The sequence below is a fragment of the Balaenoptera physalus genome (genome assembly GCF_965194825.1).
Source record: "Balaenoptera physalus genome assembly, chromosome: 20".
NCBI lineage: Eukaryota > Metazoa > Chordata > Mammalia > Artiodactyla > Balaenopteridae > Balaenoptera > Balaenoptera physalus.
This window is the reverse complement of record NC_138901.1, coordinates 57544024-57562948: the sequence shown is the minus strand read 5'-3', so window position 1 is coordinate 57562948 and position 18925 is coordinate 57544024. Positions and strand designations below refer to the sequence as shown.

Sequence of the window (18925 nt, the reverse complement as noted above, 5' to 3'; positions counted from 1 at the left end):
CGATCTGAGGCTTGGGGGGGTCGAGATGGAATACCTGGGCCTGGGGGCAAACGTGAGGGTCACCCACAGAAGCCAGCCTCTGCACCTTCAGAAAGAACAGGCAGAAGACCCAGCCCTCGATTCGGAGTCAAATCTTGCTCTCAGGTGATTTTATCAGCGACAACAAGCCACAGGTGCCCCGTCACAGCAGCTCATTAAGAAGCCGGGCCTCCTACCAGGCCCTCTCTGAGCCTTCATGAGCTACCTGGCCCAGCAGGAACATTCCAGAGGGAAATCCAGACAGCCCAGCCTAATCTTACAAGCCCAGGAATGGGGCTGGGGCCAGTGGCCATGGAGGCACCCTGGCTGCCCAAGCCCAGCTCCTGAGGCCTGGCTCTGGGACGTGAGCGGAGGGCCCCGGGGCTCCCAGAGCTGTTCCGAAACAGACACAAGCGTCCAAGGCGCTGTCTGGGCACCTGTAGCCTGATGACGGCAGAAAGAGCTCACAGAAATCCCAGGATGGAGGCCCGGGTCTTCAGGTCCTTGGTGGGAATGCTCTCCCCAGCATTAGCCCGCCCTTTGCGAGAGGAAGGGAGAGGGTACAGAGCGTGTTGGAAAGTGACGGCTCCAGTCTCCCAAGGTTTCTGTCCCTAATTCTGAAACATCAGCTCCGTTTCAAGGCCTTTCCCCCTGGGGATTTGAAATGTTGGTTTCAGCCATTTCTGGGAAACCCAACAGCTCCTGACTCCCTTTAAAAGGGAGACCTCATTTGCTTCCTCCATGTTTTCATAAGCCCAGATGGTGGTGCTAATTTCCTCCCAGCTTTCTAAAAATGTTCACCGTGCAGCTCTTTGGATGGACGGAAAAGAACGACCCTTGCAAGCTGTGAGACCCTGACAATCAGACGTCGTGAAAACCCATTCCAACCTGCTCTGCCCTGAATGGATCCAAGCTCAATTTCCCATGGCCTGAATTTAGGTTATCCGCTGTTACTGGACCCCTGCCAACAAGGAAACATCTCCTGATGTAGAAACTGGTCAGAAAAGCTGCTGGAACCCACACAGCTTGTGGTGTCCTGGACGTGAGGCCGCACCCAAGTCGGGCAGCTGAGGTGTTGGGGGTTTAAGGTTCCCGCCTGGCGTGAGAACATTCCCTGCAAGATCTAGGGGGTCACTCCAAGAACCCCAAGCAGCTGCGGGGCTGAGGGGTCCCCAACCTCCTGCTTCTGCCTCAGGTTATTTGTTCCAAGCCCCTTGTGCCTGACCTGAGAAGCCAGTACCCACCCAGAGCTACAGGATGCTGAAAAACCTAAAGCAGGGGTCGGCTGACTTCTCCTGCCAAGGGCCAGCTGGCAAAGATTTTAGGCCCTGCAGGTGGTAGGGTCTCTGTTGCAACTACTCAATTCTGCCATTAGAGCCCCAAAGCAGCCACAGGTAGCACGGGCACAAGTGGGCACGGCTGGGTCTCATAAAACTTTATTTAATGGACACTGAACTTTTCCTTTCATATCATTTTCGCATGTCATAAATTAGTAGTCTTTTAATTTTTGTTTCAATCATTTTAAAAAGGTTTAAAAAAAAAAACCCCAAAACCCCATCGAGCCACACAGAAACAGGCAGTGGGCCAAACCCCCGAGCAGAGCGTGCTAACCCCTGCTCCAGAAAAGCAGCCTTATCCTTGGTGTCCGCCTAGTAGGCCAGGATTCACGCCTTCCTCCCCCTCCCTTCTGGGTGCAGGTCAGCCCTGCACACGGAATCAACGAGGCTGAGGCCAGGGGCCAGCACCCAACCAGGCCTGACTTCCATCCAGGGCTAATCCAGCTCGTAACACCTGCGCAATCCTACCAGCTGTAAGATGTTAAAACTCTTCCGAGCCAAGGCCCCTGAGCGACCCCTCCCAGCTTGCTCACGCCCCTCCCCAAGTTCCAGCAACTAAGGGGCTGACAGCTGGCCTGCCAGGGCCTCTAGGACCCGCATAGAGCGCTGCCACCCTTCCGAAGGGCGCATGGGAGCCATGCCGGCTTCTCTCAAAGGCCTTGTGGAGTCCGTCCTTTCAGTTCTGAATCTGCCAGGGGCTGGGGATCCTGGAATTCCCACAGCAGCAGTGGCAGCCCCTGATCCAGGCCCCCCAACCCAGGCCCAGGACCAGAGTCAAGGTGGAATATGGGAACAGGACCTGGGCTGAGGAGAGGGGCTTGCTTCCCCCCCTCACCCCACACCCCGGGAGCAGGAAACTGTCTTTTCAGGACAGAGAGCCACAAATGGGCTGGCTCTGTGGAGACCCCTGCAGCCTTGGGGGGTCTCACACGGGCTGCCCGAGCGCAGAGGGCCACCTCAGTGAGCACTGTCCCCACTGGATGCAGGTGACCCGTGTCCGGGAAGGGCCCCCCCAGCCCCGAGCCCGCACCCCCCCCAGCCTGCAGGAGGAGGGCGCCCTGGCATACTTATGCAGGGGGCGATGGGGGAGCGGCTCTGCTGGTAGCCCTTGGCACAGCGGTTGCAGGTGATGCCGGTCACACCATCCTTGCAGGGACACTGGCCCGTGGTCTGGTTGCAGGTTTTGCCAGCGGCGCCCACAGGGTGGCAATCGCAGGCTGTGGAGAACACACGACAGGGGGGTCAGAGGCGGGTGGGTCGGGGAGTGACCAGAGCACACCCTCCCCCCAGGGTCCTCCCCACCCAGTGGCGCCCCGACCCCATCCCAGGGGAAGAGCACGGCTGGGGGAGCCAAGCCCACACACATTCCAGAAGCTCTGATGCCTGACCACCTGCCTACCTGGAAACAGGGGAATGAAAATCAGAACGGACCGACTTGAAAGGACCGTCTGGGTGGCAAGGGTGAAGTCGGGGAGCCCTTCCGAAGCCCCGGGAGGAAGGTCTACACAGCCCACGGGCTGAGCGTGAGTGCAGGAGTCAGAACTGGGGGTACGCCTGCCCCTCACAGGCTGGTTTGTGCCCTGTCACTCCTCTGCCCCCAGCCAGCTCCTGACCCTCTGGGTGGGAGGGACAGAGTGTGGGGCGTGATGGAGCCCTGGGGTGTGCCAGGTCAGGGGAGTCACCACAGGGGTGCGACCTCCCCCCCCAGGCTGCGGCCCCCGCTCTGCTCTGTCCACCCACCCTGATCTGCAGCCAGGCAGTCTGAGACACAGGCTTCTGGATCACAAAGCCCATCAACCATAGCACTAGGAGGAGTCACAGTGATCATTTACAGACCCCGATTAAATGCGAAGACTCGAAGGTGGAGGAACCCCCAGGACCTTGCAGAAAAGGAGTGGCCAAGCTGGGAGGTGCCGTGAGGCCCTGATTCTTAGGCCAGCCGCTGCTGTACCCCACACCCCTCCTCCTAATTTGGAATGGGCTAAAGAGCTGGGGTTGCCCACCCTATCACACTGCACCCTGAGGCTCCCTCCCTGTGCTCCAAGAACCCAATCCCAGTGATGAAATGGCCAGAGGAGTTTGAGGCAACATCCCCCCTATTATGGACTGAATGACTGTGTCCCCACCTGCAGATTCATATGTTGAAGTCCTAACCCTCAATGTGATGGCATTAGGAGGTGGGCCCTTCCCTTGGGAGGTAATTAGGTTTATTTATTTATTTATTTATTTTTTGACGCTTTGGGTCTTCATTGCTGCATGTGGGCCTTCTCTAGTTGCATTGAGCAGGAGCTACTCTTTGTGCGCGGGCTTCTCACTGCAGTGGTGGCTTCTCTTGTTGCAGAGCACGGGCTCTAGGCGTGCGGGCTTCAGTTGTTGCAGCACGCAGGCTCAGTGGCTCGCGGGCTCTAGAGCGCAGACTCAGCAGCTGTGGCGCACGGGCTTAGTTGCTCTGTGGCATGTGGGATCTTCCTGGACCAGGGCTCAAACCCCTGTCCCCTGCATCGGCAGGCGGATTCTTAACCACTGCGCCACCAGGGAAGTTGCCGGTAATTAGGTTTAGATGAGGTCATGAGGGTGGGACCCTCATGATAGGATTAGCACCCTTCTGAGAAGAGGAAGGAGAAAAGCTATCTCTCTACACAGCAAGAAGGCAGTGGTCTGCAAACCAGGAAGCAACTGTCATCAGACACTAAATCTGCAGGCACATCGATCCTAGACTTCTCTGCCTCCAAAACTGTGAGGAGTATCTGTTGTCTAAGTCACCCGGTCTGTGGTGTCTTGCTACGTTAGCCCTAGTGGACTAAGACTGCCACCAACTCCGTGATGCTCGGGCAAGAACTGCGGGACCTGCAGACACAGGTCACCTGCCTCCCTGGACCTAGGCAGTGGACTCAGCGTGGGTAGGGAAGGGAGGGCAGGATGAAGGAGGCCAAAGTTCTCCCCGGATCCCTGGGGTCCCCCTTGCCCTCCCCCCTCCCCCTCCCCAGGGAAGCCTGGAGAGGGTGGAGAGTCGTCGGCAGGAGGGCATCCTGCAGCAACTTCACTTGGTGCCAGAGCTGCTCTGTTTCTATTCCCAATGGGAAAAAAGTATGCCGGGGAATAAGTGAGAGCAGAGCTCCCCAAAGAGCTAAACTAGCACCTCCCCAGCCGCACTGCTCAGCGTGAGGGCAGGAGGCCGTGGGTGAAGATGTGGCCTTCTCCCAGCCGGCCTCGGGCCCAGGAGTGGCTGAGGAGGAGAATTAGGAAGAGGAAGAAGGAGCAGGGAGGGGGCAGAAAGGAGAGGAATGTGAGGAATTGTTTGTCAAAGTTGTGCCTGGACACGTGAGAGCTTCTGGAAACTCTGGGAGTGGGGGGTCCTGGCCGCGGGGTGCTCCGTGTCGGGTGAGAGGATGGCAGGGACCACAGGCCTGGGGGAGGACATGGAACTGTCCCAATCCTGCCCCTGTAGACAGCAGCAAATCCTTCTGTTAGAAACTTGTCTAAAATCTACCCTAAATTCAAGTTCATTTCCTATTGGTTTTTTCTTCTTCTTCTTCTTCACTCAGTCTTGATGCATGTTGCGAATGATAATGTGAGGAGGGGATGGTGGGAGACGACCTCTGACCTTAGATCCATCCCTGTGATGGGAAGGGTGACAGGGCACAGACAGCGTCTCTGAGCTGGCCTGGTGACAGCAAGAGGGCCACAGCACAGGACCCTGGCATCCCAAGCCGCTACCGCGGGTGTGGGCACCAGGCAGATGTGGAGTCCCGAGGCCCCTGCCAGCTGACCTCGCTTGGCCGGCCTCGCAAGCCTGCTGGTAATCCTAAAACCCAGGCCAAAACGCCCTCCCCTCCGTGCTGACGGAACACAGCTGCGTGCCAGTAACTTCTGGGCCTTGGACTTGGCTGGGAGGAGATCACCAAAGGTTGCTTGGTCACTGGAGGGTCAGAGCCAAGTCACCCGCAGGCCCAGGTCGTCTTAACCGAGGCAGGGGCCAGCCCAGAGCAGAATCTGGGGGGAGCAGCGTGCATCGCCCTCACCCGAGGCCCTTGGAAGCCGGTGACCCCTTAACCCCCCAGGCTGGTGGGCTGCCGGGGAGGAGCCGGGCACCAGCTGAGGTCGGCAGAGCTGAGGGCCACCCTGGGTGATGGCAAAGCAGCGTGTCTGCTTCGTGGAGCAGGTGCATTCTTAGGACCATCCTTTGGTTAGAGGAGAGGGCACTTTGCTGTGTGTTCTCCACATCTTTCCCCCAGGATTCCGCAAAGACTCTGACCAACTGGCCCTTGGTCTCACAGAGGCAGCAGGCTGACTGTGCTTCCTCGAAAATCACTGTTCCAGGAAGAGAAGCCAGCAGGGTCCCACAGGGAGGGGGGCCTCAGGGGGCTACTCAGGTCACCTCCGGGGCGGCGGGACCATCCCCAGAGGTGGAGCACTCCTGCAGCACAGCCCTGCCACCCGGACACCTGGGGACACCTGAGCACATCCACGCTCCCATAGGTAGTCCTCTGGTCCTCACACCAGCCTGTGAAGTTAGTAAGACCATACAGAGGAGGCCACGGACCGGGAGACAGAAAGCGCCTCATCTCTGAGCACATCACCGAGGGTCCTCACCCTCTACACCGCCCCTCTGCGCTTCTTGTTCTGCAAGGAGAAACACACACTTCCCTGTTACAACCAAGGCCGGGTGACGTCCCTTACGTGCAGCCGAATGCGCTCCCAACACAGAGACTTGCACTGCACTCATTCTCAATTCCAAGCTAAACGGCCCCAAAGTAAAGACTTTTCCCAAAAGCCCACGAATAAGGAAAGCCTAAGTTATACCCTCTGTGCAAAGAAGGGTGAGCTTCAAGGTGTGAGGAGAACTGATGGATGACAACAGCCCACAGATGGTCCTCTATAGCCTTGGACCAGGGAATCCAGCTAGCAGTGTCATAGGAAGGGGGCCTGAGCTGCCCACAAAGGAGGCCCCAGCCCTGGTCCTTAGGGAGAGAAAGCCAAAGGGATCCTGCCGTATCCCTACAACCCCCAAACACACCTAGACACACAAACACACATAGATTCCTACAGGCTCTCACGCACGCACACACGCACACGCACCGCCACAGTGGGCAGGGGAGCGGCTGGGGACAAGCTGAGCCGGGAGGATGCAGATGTGAGGCAAGTGGAAGTCTTTTCCTTGGCAGCGGGTCTGGTTAAGGGGACAAAGAGAGAGCCTCTCCGATTCTTCCGAGAACGAGGTCTGGGTCAGAATGTCTTCTGCCACAAGAAGCCCATTTGGTGACCCCCGTTTCCTGGGAAGTCAGCAACTCCTTTACAGAGGAGGTCAGGCCCTTCCCCGGCAGGTCACCCGTGTGCACGCAGCAGGCAGCACCCGGTCCTGGGAAACAATCTACCGGAGGGTTTTTCCATGAAGAGGAAGGTGAGACCAAGCGGAAGGCCAGGGCCCTGAGAAGGTGGCCGGATTAGGTTTCTCACGAACACGTGGGCTGGAGGGCCTCCCGGCGCAGAGGAGAAGACAGACTGTCCTCGCTCTGGGTCCTCAGCCAGAAACGGACAGCTCAGGACACACAGAAGGTTTCAGATGAGTGTCAAGAGACCCAGGTCTGACCCTGCCCTGCCAGTAATGCTGTGTGACCCTGAGCTACTGCCTCACTCTTTCTGAGCCTCGGGTGACTCATCTCTAAGGCAGGAGGTCTATACTTGCACTAAAGTTGCTTCCAACTCAACAGGCTAAGATCCAGGGCAGTGGCCTGTCCCCTGGGCCCGTCACCCCGACTGCCACGGTCCACTGCAGTGTCCTGGCCCAGGGGTCTAGGAAAGCGCTCTTGCTGCCAGGCACACCAGGCCCTGCCTCCACACCCATGGGCCACCCCACCCGACACCATGACCTGCTGCACTGGGCCAGAATCTCCTCTCTGAGATTCGGGTCGTCAGCTACGAGAAGTGTACCAGGGTTGCCGAGAGCCCCCGCAAAGCTGACCTGGAAGGCAGGCCGGTGGAGCAGCTATCAGGGCCCCCGTGATGGGCAGAGGCCCTCTCAGCTCTGACCCCGGGACGCTGGTCCCGAGCAGCTGCCTTTCCTGCTCCCTCTCACGCTCTCTGCCCTGGATCCCTGAGGCCCACAGCTCCCATCAGGAGGAGAGGCACGCTTGGGGCTGGCCCCCCTCCACTGCAGCTCAAGCCCTGGCTCTGGAAACCCATCCTGGGTTCCCAGCAGGACATCTACCTACTTTTCCTGAGGACCTGGCTGCAGGGGCCCTCAAACGGCAGCAATCCCAGGACACATGCGTGTGGAGGAGAGGGGAGTGGGCCTGGCCCCCAGACCCCCTGGAGCAGCTCCAGACAGGAGGGGGAGACAGAACAACCGCGGCACCAAACCTCACCTCCGATGTCTTCACGGCCACCACCCAGGCCTCCAGCCAGTTGTGAACTCATGTTATGAACCGAATTATGTCCCCCCCAGAATTCAAACGCTGGAGTCCCAACCCCCGTCCCTCAGGATGCGACTGTACTCACACACAGGTTCTTTAAAGGGGTGACTAAGGTAAAATTCAGTCACTGGAGTGGGCCTCAATCCAGTATGACTGGTGTGCTCATTAGAAGAGGAGATGAGGACACAGGCACACCCAGCGGGAAGGCCACGTGAGGACACGGGGAGAAGACGGCCGCCTCCAAGCCAAGGAGAGGCCTCAGAAGGAACCAGCCCTGCGGCCACCTTGGTCTTGTACTTCCAACCTCCAGAACGGTGAGAAATAAATGTCTGTTGTTTAAGCTCCAGGCCTGTGGTACATTGTTCTGGGCCCCTGAGCACACTCACAGCTTGTGTTCAGCCTCAGGGAAGCGTCTTCTCCCCGAGGGGCTCTGCCCAGGCGCGTCCCGGGCCTCAGGAGAAGGCAGACTGGCCCGCCACTCAACCAAGCAGCCTGGGGGCCCTTTCACGCCTCAGCTCCCCTGTGGAAGTCGCTGCTTCTGCTGGGGGATGGAAGCTTTCTCCAGGTAGGCCGCGTCTCTGAGGGCCCCTGACGCCCCAGCAGGCCGGTGGAGCAGACATCAGGACCTCCGTGATGGCTCGAGTCCCTCCCAGCTCAGATCCCACAACAGCTCTCACTGACGCATCACCCTGAGGACCGTTTGCAAAAGGGCGGCCCACGCAGGCCTCAGGCGGGGAGCGCGCTGGGTGCCCGGGCTCAGCGGGAGGCTGGCACCGGGTCAGAGGAGCGAGACCGCACCGTGAGCTTCTCCAGGGGCCCTGCCCGTGGGCGGCCTCGTCCTCGCCCGCCCCGTGCGTGCGGTGAGCCTGCCACTCCTGTCCTTTAAGAAGAAAGTGCCAAACGCCAGGTGCCGGATGCGGCCCTTCCCAGCCAGGGTCTGCCGGAAACGCCCCTTCCAGTGCCCACAGGCCTCGGGGCTGCAGAGGAGCGCGGTAGGGAGAGAAACCGCCCGGCCCTGAATCTGGGACACTGCCGTCGGTGAGCACCATTAGAGACAGTCAGGGGGTCTCTGGGACTCCAAGGGCTCCAGCCTAGGCCCAAGGTCCTCCTCTGCCCGTGGCACTGGGTTAGGGTGAAACACCCTTCTCTGCTTGGAGTGACACTTGTCTGTGTACCTGGACACCATCCACAAAGAAAGCGGGGGCGGGCGGGGCCCTGTGGAGTGGCCCTGTTATGTGGACCAGGCTGAGCTCCTGCTGCTGTGGGGGGAGGCGGCGGGGGTTGGGGGGAGAGGTGGGGGGAGGGAGAGGTGGGGGGAGGGGAAGAAAGAGCAGCATGCTCTGCGCAGGTGAGAGTTTGTGCACGAAGACAGAAAGGGCCAGAATCTTCAGAGAAAATCAAGTTCAGATCCAAAGGCTTCCCATGTCTCTTGCGTGTGTGCTGGGCCTCTTTGGGGAAGCCTGGTGGGACCCCCCAGAGGCAGCGCTTGGGGGAAGGACACATGTCGGGCACTAAGGGGTGTTCTCTGCTCCCCAACAGGGTGAGGAGGATGGACCCCGAGAAGAGAAACGTGGAGGCTGGCCGAGATGGCTGGGGATTCCAGAAGGGAAGGGCCTCGGGTAAGGTGCAGACAGTGGGTGGGGCTCAGGGAGGCGGGCCGGGGGCGGGGCAGGGAGGAGGAGTGAACGCCGGCCCCAGGGGGACTGGTCCCTTTGTGAGCTCAGAGCCATGAGGAATGGGAGACAGGGGACCAGGAGGTCCAAAGTCAGCATCACAGAGCCCAGCGTGTCATCACCATCATCATCATCGTTTCATTCACACACGGTCAAGTTCGCTTTTTGTGGTGTCCAGTCCTATGGGCTTTATCACATGCACAGGGTCCTGTAGCCACTACCACACTCAGGACACAGAACAGCCCAACTCTCCCAAGAACCCCCTGTGTTCCTCCTTTGCAGTGAGCCCCCCCGTCCCTACTCCTGGCAACCCAGGATCTATTCTGGGTCCCTACAGCTTTTCAGACCATCTTATTCTGGGATTTACCGTATGTAAAATACATGGAGGTACCGCATGTTCGGTGTGGTCATACAGTAGGTAATCTTTTGAGATTGGCCTCCTTTACACCCAGTGAATCTGAGACGCGTCCATGTTGCTGTGTCAATCGACAGCGTGTTCCTTTGCATTGCTGAGTCGGATTTCACAGGACGGGTGCACCACTGGCTGTCCATTCACCCACTGAAGCACAGTTGGGTTGTTTCCAGTTTTTGGCAGTTGCGAATAACGCTGTTAATCAACATCCGTGTGCAGGTTTTGGTGTGAACACAGATTTCGTTTGTCTGGGGTAAATACCTAGGGGAGGCATTGCTGAGTATTATGGCAGGTCTATGCTTAACTTTGTAAGACACTGACAAACTGTTTTCCGGAGCAGCTGTGCCATTCTGAATTCCCCAGCCGTGTGCGAGAGTTCCGGTTACCACACACCCGCGCCAGTGCTTGGGACTGTCAGGACTTTTTATTTTCAACATTCTAATGGGTGGGTAGTGGCATCTCGCTGTGGTTTTAATCTGCATTTCCCTAATGCAGACAAATGACGGTTTGGGTATTTATTTGCCATCCCTGGATCTTTGCTAAGTAGCTGTTCAAGTATTCTGCCCATTTCTAGCTCAGGGGTTGGTTGTCTTATCGTGGAGTTCTGCGAGTCCTCTGCACAGCCTGGACTCAAGTCCTTGGTCGGATATGCGATGCACAGATGTCTTCTCCCATCTGCGGCATGTCGCACAGCAGGAGCGTCTTACAAGGTAAGTCGGACGTATCTCTCCAGTCACTGATCCTCAGCCCCCCAGTGGCATCCACCGCTCTTGCAACGGGCCCCCTCCTCTCTGCCCCCGTCGCCTCCCTTCTGACAGGGAGCCCTCCAGCCCTTACCTGCTTCCAGGCAACGGTACTGCTCCTCCCTCAGTGCCCCCATGGCTGTTTGCGCCTCACACCCCAGGTCTCATCTCAAAGTCCATCCCATCCCCAAGAGAGGTCCTCCCGGGATGCCCTGTACAGCAGCTCCCCCTCCCCCTCCCCTGCTGCCAGTTACTCTCTCCTTCCACCTTATTTCCTCCACGTAACTCGCCACAATCTGTCATCATCCTCTGCTTACTATTTCTTCTCTATCATCAACCTCCCTCCAGAACACAAGCTCCAGGGGTACGTGTCTGTCCTGGTCACCACTGTACCCCCAGTTCCGCCTGGAGCAGGCGATCCATGAACATGGGCTGAATCAATGCACACGCTCAGGGCCAATGTGCCGCCCTCTCCGTGGGGAAGAGGCCGTTTCACGGACCCTGTGACTCTGGAGGAAAGTAGGAGGGGCACAAAGCAAAGACCTTCCCCTCACAACCGAGGTCACTGGCAACCCTGACGACGACGATCACTCCCCACTCCTAAATTCTCGTGCTAATGAGGGGGCGAGGATAATTTAAATCCACAGATAATCCACAAACTTCATCTCAGCTGTCTGGGTCTGCCTCCTCCGAGGCTCTGCTTTTCTTTCTCCCAGCAGTTGCTAACGAGGGACAAAAGAGGAAACGTTTCAAGCTGCACGACCTCTCTTTCGGATCAAGGTGCAGACGGCAGGATGCCACACCCATCGGGAGCCTCTCAGATGCTGCAGGTCTTTCTTAGCAGCACCTTCAGAACTGCTGCGTCTCGATGCACACAGCCCTTCCCCACCTTCTCCGCTCAGGGCCTCCGCCTGCTGGCTGCCGGGCACCCATCTCTGCCGTTCCAGTTGTTTGGGAGCAATTTTGCTCCCAAAGCGTGTAAATCCTTTATCAAGGGTGTGCAACGGCATTAGGGCAAATCCATGGGGCCCTGCCCAGTCTGGTGGGAATCGGCCTTCAAGTACACCCCGGGGCTGAGACTCTCAAGTGAGAGGGGCCGGCTGTCCTGTGCACCACACTCACCGAAAGAACTAAGGCCACGGGGAGCCAAAGGAATGGTCTCCATCCACTTGGTGTGCATGCTGGCAATGGCAGGGGCTCTGGTTACTCTCTTTTTCTCCGCTCGTACTAATAATGGTCACAGCTCACCAGTGTGGCGTGCATGCCATGTGCTGGGGACCTCCTCTGCATCATCTCATTTAATCGACACCATAACCCTAGGAGGGAGGAGGGACTACTATTATCCCCATTTTCAGATGGGAAAACTGAGGCACCGAAGAGTAAACACCTTGCCTTGAGGTGGAATCTGAACCCTGGTCTCAATAACTCCAAGTTCCATGCTTCTAAAAGCTCTTCATCCCTAGCCTGTGGCTGTGGTAACCTGCTGCTCTTCTCGTAGCAGAAGGCATTTCCCAAGTAAAAAGCCCCTGTTAACTGGGGGAGTGCAAACATGAGGGGGCTCTTCTGTTCAGACCGGGGACCCCGGGGGATCCTCTAGGAGAGTTCATGTAAAATCAGGATGAGAGCAAGCTTCAGAGACAAGGAGACTGACACCCAGGGAGGTGAAGAGACTGGCCAAGGAGGCCCAGGGGAATGAGATGGAGGGCTGGGCCTGAAAAGACCCCACTTCAGGGCACCGCAAGGGCGAAGTCACAAGATGGGAGACTCTCCTCATTTGTAAAGATCTTAGGAGAAAACCGCCTCCACCCGATTTCCTGGCTCTGCCAGCTTTTCCAAGTTCCCGGGTCACAAACATCACTTACACAAGACATTGTCCTATTGGATCAGGGACCCATAAAACTTTTTTAATTTATGATTTTTTTTTAAAAAAAAGAGGATGTGTTATGTGGAGTGTCAAAGCTGTATGGGGCTCAGAGACCGTAAATCTGAATATGACTTCATAGATGAGGAGACCGAGGTCCAGGGAGGTCCCATGACTTGCGTGATGCTCTCTGGGCTTTGAGCCTGGAGCACATCTGGAGATCAGGATTCTGACCCCCATGTTCCCAGGGAACAAGGAAGGCTGCACCAACACAGGCCACAGCTGGAGCTGAGCCCTTCCATGAGGATTTCCTCTCCTCTGACTGTCTCTCTCCCCGTGGGTGCTGGCTTTGATTGTGGTCTCTGCCCTCTAAGCTGGGAGCCGCTCCAGCCACTGAGAACCTTCCTGCCAAGATGACCAAGCCTTTTCCCTGTACCTCCCAAGATGATGCTAGGAAAAGGAAATGTGACGAGGAGCCCACACATCAAAAGGGCATCTCTGAGGCTTTTAGGCTTTTCTCCGCTGCATGGACACTAGCTTAGAGTCAAGAAGGGGTGGAGGTCCCAGGTTCCTAGCTGTGCGGTGACTAAATCCTCAGCCAACCAGATCTAGACATACACATATGTATACACACACACACACACTATGAAGCAGTAATGACTGTCCAATCCCAGCCTTCATCTGGACACTGGAGCATCAGGCTGTATAACTAAGCTCCCAGCCTTACCAGCAAGATTTAAATTTTCACAATTTTAAACACACACCCCCCTCTGCCCAGTTTTCATCAAGAGAACCATTAAAACATAAGGCTCTCCCCTCTAAAGAATAAATCCTAGGTCACCTGTGAATATCTCCTTTCTCAACACAAGAGCAGGTCACTGTACTCATTTCTTATTCTCCCACCACCCTGATTCTCAGCCTTGGCTACACATCAGAGTGGCTGGGGAGGCCAGGGCGTGGCCCAAAATGCTCGATTCCTCCCCAACCCTTGGCAGAGCTGCTGGAAGAAACAGGGGTGGATGGGAGCGGCAAGCAAGCCCTGGCAGAGCTGGTGTGGACCATCGCAGGCTCCTGCCCACTGCCGCCCGCATCTTCTGAGGACTCGGGCACCTTCTTAGCAGCCTGCGATCAGCCGTGGTGACCGTGGACTTGAAGGGGGCAGGTCAACGAGAGAAAGAAGCAGGCCGCTCTGAGCGGGGGCGCTAGATGAGGTGGGTAATTTCTTCATTCTCATCACAATTCGGTTCACGGGAGACTCCTGGAATGTCTTTATCCATCACAGATGGTTTGGGGAGATGATAAATTAATATCGTTTAAAGGGAGGCACGGCTGAAATGGTTAAATGGTAACGTCTTCTCTGCCGGCTCTAAAGAGAAAGAGCCCCCAAGTCCATAAAGAAGACAAATGGTAAACAAAACCGCCTATCTTTTGACAGATTCCAGAACGAGTATCATTCACACACCCTTCTGCAGAGAAAGGGGAGAAATTCATCTCGTCTGACTTTGTATAGGACAACAGCCCACGCCATAATGAGGCCTTCCCAGTGCTGTGAAATCGCGCTGAATAGCGGAGAGTGCAGCCGCCTGCTTCCTGGGCATGTTGATTACAGCCCTTTGTGTGTACGGGCCCTGCCAGCCCCAGTCTGGTTCTAAGCTAGGGGAGGGGAGAAAGAACCCGACAAATTTGTTGCTATGAAACTTCCCAAATGGGGGAACGGCATAATGATGTTTGGGATGGAATACCCTTGCTCCAAGCTGTTCTCGTCTGGGTCCACCCCTGCTCTCAACTGAACAAGGTCGGGAGTCAGCCAATCACCAGCAGTGTATGGGTGGCCTCAGCCCCTGCCCGGGGCTCCTCCCAGACCCTGGGAAGTCGGGTACCCTGGGAGTAAAGGGGCCCCAATAGCCATTCCCAAGCACCCTCAGGTCAACGGCCAACTTGAGTCAAGAGGCACTGCTGGTTGTCCCATTTCCCCCATGAAATGCATCTGAAACAGAGCAAAGAAGTGCAGCCTTCACCCGAGAGCTACAATGGGGCCAGGGCTGGGGGTGACTCCACATCTACATGATTTTGGAAGCCCCTGAGAGCAAACCATCTGAGATCAAAATGCTGGGACCAAATGCTTCCACTAAGGGAACCATTTCCTTAAACCATCCGGCCCTGGGAAGACAAGACAGTGGACTCCTCGGGGGCGGGGTGATGGAGAGACGCCTGTCTGAAGATCTCAAGGGTACACATCCCCCTGCCGGCATCTGAACTCCTACAGCTGGTTCCCAACAAGATCTCAGGGTCTTTCTTTGGTGGGGGAACTGTGGATTCAAAGTTCCCATATCCCCTAAGGGGGTGACACCAGGAAAAATAGAGCTGAGGGGAAAGATCTGGAACTTTCAACAGATGCCTTTCCTCACCAATGAAATGGCAAGACCTTTCAGGTCACATTCTTCTTCTCACCAATCAGAGAGCAGATCTTTCAGGCATTGTATTTTCTCACCAATCACAAAGCAGGGCCCTTCAGGCAATGCTCTGCCTCACCAATCAGGAGGCAGGATCCTTGAAGCACTGTCTTTCCTCACCAATCAGGAGGCACTGAGAGTCCCACCCTTTCCTGCCACATTTCCCCAGAAGGATAAGCAAGTGTCCTCCTGAGCAGATTCCATCCTTACATTTTCTCCTCTTCCATGGGTTCTTCTCCCAGCGTTACCACCAAAGCAGTCACTGTCCAGGGCTGGGAGAAAGGACCCAGCCACCGAGGCTGGCCAAAGCATTTGAAATAAGACAGGACCACACTCTCATCTGCCTGCATCTGTCCCTCCTGGAAACCAGCAAAGGAAGCCGGCAGCTCCACACCATTTAACTAGAGTGGCAGAGCCCTGGAGGACGATCTGCAGGTTCCCAGCACCCCGTGGCCTCCTGACAGCTCGCTCCCTGCAGTGAAGGGCCACACACGGCCCTCATCCCTCCCCACGGCAACAGACGAAAGGGAGAGCAGGCAAGACGGCAAGATGACCAAGGCCCTGCTCCTTCCTGACTCTCCAGGGGACATGCCTTTCCTGCTCTGACAGAAGAAACTGGCATGGCAGGAAGTGACCACTGCCTTTCCAGACACAGCCCAGACCTTCTCATCCGCGGGCACAGGGCTGCCCACCCGACTGGCCCCTCTTGATTAAATTTTCTTGGCCAAATCCCCACGAAATCTATGTGCAACCAGTTGTTTACAAGACCCTGACTTCAATTTCTTCGGTAGAAGAGAAACAACAAACACTTGGGCACAAGGCGTTGGCTACCTTCCAACTACATTCTCTGAAAACCCAAAGCCCTCTTTCCATGGTGCCCCTGCCTTCCTGCCACCGTAGACGTCTCTTGGATCCCTTTGCCCAGGTTACTTTCTCAGCCCCTGCTCAAAGTCTCCTGGGGGATGCTCACCTGATCAGTTGTTTTTTAATGTGGAAACAGCCCAGCTACCTTTATGCTTAAATTTCTCTCGACAACCACCAGAGGCAGCCTTAAGTCCACAGATCTGGAAGGAGAGCTTGCCTGTGTGTTGGAAGCCATCCTATTCATCTCTGCTCATTTGGAATCCAAGGGATTTCTCGAGGAGACAGACTGGGAACCTGTTTTTTGGAGAACAGCGTCCTGCACAAGCAGGGCCGGCTCATGAGCCCCACACTCAGAAGGGCACGCACTTGGCTGAAACTCTGCTTGCCATTTTGAAATTCTTAGCAATTCCTGAACAAGAAGCCCCGTATTTTCATTTTGCACTGGGGCCCACGAATTATGTAATCGGTCCTGCACACAAGTGCCCAACATCTGGTGGATTTCCTGTTAAGAGGATGATACTTTGGCTTCATCCAAGGCTAAGCAGTGGCCATAGGAGGGTTTCCCTGCTGCAGCTCATCATCTGGGCCTAAGTCTCCCATGGCTTGTGTCTCTCCGGTGTCAGGGTCTTTACAGGCCCATGTGAGGACCCCAGCCATGCTGGCTTGTGGCCCAAGAGGCCTCGGAGATAAATATGTTCTCGGGAAGCCATGCTCACAGGAAGCCGTGGCGCTAGGCCTCACGTTTTGGACCCGGAGAGTCCTGGTTCCTGGAATTCCCAAAAGCAAATGGGGGTGCGGGTGGGGGGAGAGCACTTCTCCCCTCCCCCAATGTCACTACATTCCCTGGCATTTCATCAACTCCTCTGAGTCATCTGACCATCGCTTCATTTTTGTTAGTGGGAGAAAACAAACAGCAGAAAGTTAAAACATTACTGCTTGCTTCAGTGAACAAAAAAATAGGGTCCCCCATCTCCCTTTAATTTTTTGTCCTGAGAAGTGAAACTATTTGCAGGTGGATTAAATGTTTCTTCTGAGCCCCGCCCCCCCCAGCCCCCCAGTTGCCGACATCACAGTGAAGGTGCGCATCTGTGTGAGTGGTGGGGGCTGGAGGCGGGGGAGCGGTGCGCACACATCCAAAGAAATGCATCTGCTTGGTTTTGGTGAAAGAGAGTCCTTTGTGCCGACGGTAAGCCCGGTGAACATGACCCCCGCCCTGTGGTATGCGGCACACCTGTGCCGACGGAGGGGGCGGGGCGGGGCCCGGGAGCCCTGCACCCTCGCGGGGATCCCACCTCCTTTCTTCTCCCGGAGCCGTTTCTCCACTGCCCCTTTGTTCCGACTTACACCTCCAGATACCTGGGAGGCGTGCGTGCGTGCGTGCGTGCGATGATCTCAGCGTGGGGACTAGAAAAAAGAAACGCCGGAGGAGGAGAAGGAGAGGGGAGGGGAGGAGAAGGAGAGGGGAGGGGAGGGGCGGGAGAGGGAGGGGCGGCCCAGGCCCGCCCCGCCTACCTTTGCAGGCCTTGCGGTGGGTGATGGGCTTGCCCAGGTCGCGGTAGTAGCCCTCCTTGCAGTAGTGGCAGTGGCGGCCGGCCGTGTTGTGGCGACAGTTGAGGCAGACGCCTCCGCTCTTGCGCCCCGACAGCTTGTAAAGCTCCATGTTGAAGCGGCAGCGCCGGGCGTGAAGGTTGCAGTTACAGGCTACGGGAGACAGGGACACGGGTCAGGAGCGGAGTCAGGAGGGGCGCCGGAGACCCCGTCCCCCCAGCTCCCCCTCCTCCACTGCCCGACCCTGAGACAGCCTTTCTTCCGGGAGCTTTTTCCTTGGCTCCCCTGTTTGCATTCATCAGCGGGTACTGACCACCTGGCAGTACCTGAACCGTCGCCAGCCGGCTGCTTCCCTCTCCAGTGGAGAGGGTTCACTTCCTTCAAACGATCCCCACTCCCCCCGGCCCACACACTCATCACACAAGTCAGAGTTGGGAGGTGCGGCTGGCATCCTCCTTGTGCCCAAATCCTGCTTGCTGTGGGCTGAACTGTGTCTCCCCCCACCCCATTCATGTGCTGAAGCCCGAACCCCAGAACCTCGGAACGGGGCTGTATTGGGAGACATCTTGGTAGAGGACCTATCTTGGAGATGGGGCCTTTAAGGAGATGATTACATTAAAATAAGGACACAAGGGTGGGCCCCAGTACCATCTGACTGGCGTCCTCTTTTTATAAAGAGGAAGTTTGGACACGCAGAGAGATGGCAGGGGTGCAAGTCAAGGAGAGAGGCCTCAGGTGAAACCAACCCTGCCCACACTTTGCTCTTGACTCCAGCCTCCGAATTATGAGAAATAAACGTGTGTTGGTTAAGCACCCCGGTGGGTGCCAACTGATCACCGCAGCCGGAGCAGACACTTGCACTGCTTCTCAGCAGCACCTCTACCCACACACGCTCCCCACTTCCTTGAGCTCCAGCCACTGGGCTGGACTCTACTTTTCCCACGCCTCCTCCTGCCACTGAGGGCTCGGGGCCCCGCTGCACCGTCTCCCCTCCCACCATCAACTTGCATGACTTCCCACGGCGTGGCGGCCCACGCTCCTGGCCGCTGGGTCCTCTGGACAAGCCCTTAGCATCCTGCCCCCGTCCTGCTCCTGCCTAATCCTGCTTCCCTCTGCCTGTTCCCCACATGCTCCTCTGGACTCGGCACCCTTTTCCCTCTGCTCTGACGCTCTCCCCAGTCTGCCTCGTTCACCCCTCACGGCAGTGCCCACCTCTGATCTCCTGTCTCCCAAATCCACATTGCCGGCTTCTGCTTTGGGATCTCTGTGTGGACCCTAAGGCGCCTTCCCCAAACCCATTCACTGCTCTCCATCCATCAGGCCTTGGCCCCTCTGTCACCTGAGCTGCGCCCTCCAAGTTCCCGACACTGTGAGCAGAGCAGCAGTTCTAAGCATGTATCTGAAGATGTCCAGTACCTGTTTAAAATCTTTCAGTGGCTCCCCACTGAATAAAATCTAAATCATTTAACACGGCCTCCCAGGCTCTGAATAAACTGGTCCTGCTTCTCCCTCCTGCTGTAGCTCTGATCATCCCCCTCTCTCCTCTTATGCTGCAAGCTGTATCAAACCTTGTCAGTTTCTGGAGCATACCACGTGTGAGGAC

The 18925-nt window shown here is 56.8% G+C and overlaps 1 protein-coding gene and 1 long non-coding RNA gene across 4 annotated transcripts in view; both read right to left on the bottom strand.

Annotated features, from left to right (window-relative positions):
• LOC309650306 overlaps positions 1 to 18925 on the bottom strand; it is a 394390-nt gene that overhangs the window by 204062 nt on the left and 171403 nt on the right. The gene's annotated exons all lie outside the window — the stretch shown is intronic.
• NTN1 (netrin 1) overlaps positions 1 to 18925 on the bottom strand; it is a 191102-nt gene that overhangs the window by 52387 nt on the left and 119790 nt on the right. For 2 of the 3 annotated variants that reach the window (XM_082441391.1, XM_082441390.1), the window contains exons 3-4: positions 17287 to 17475; positions 2423 to 2572 (exon numbers count right to left, since the gene is read on the bottom strand). In XM_082441391.1, coding sequence (XP_082297517.1) covers positions 2423 to 2572; positions 17287 to 17475 — 339 coding nt within the window. The remainder of the gene's footprint in view (positions 1 to 2422; positions 2573 to 17286; positions 17476 to 18925) is intronic. The other variant, XM_082441392.1, reaches the window with a different exon arrangement.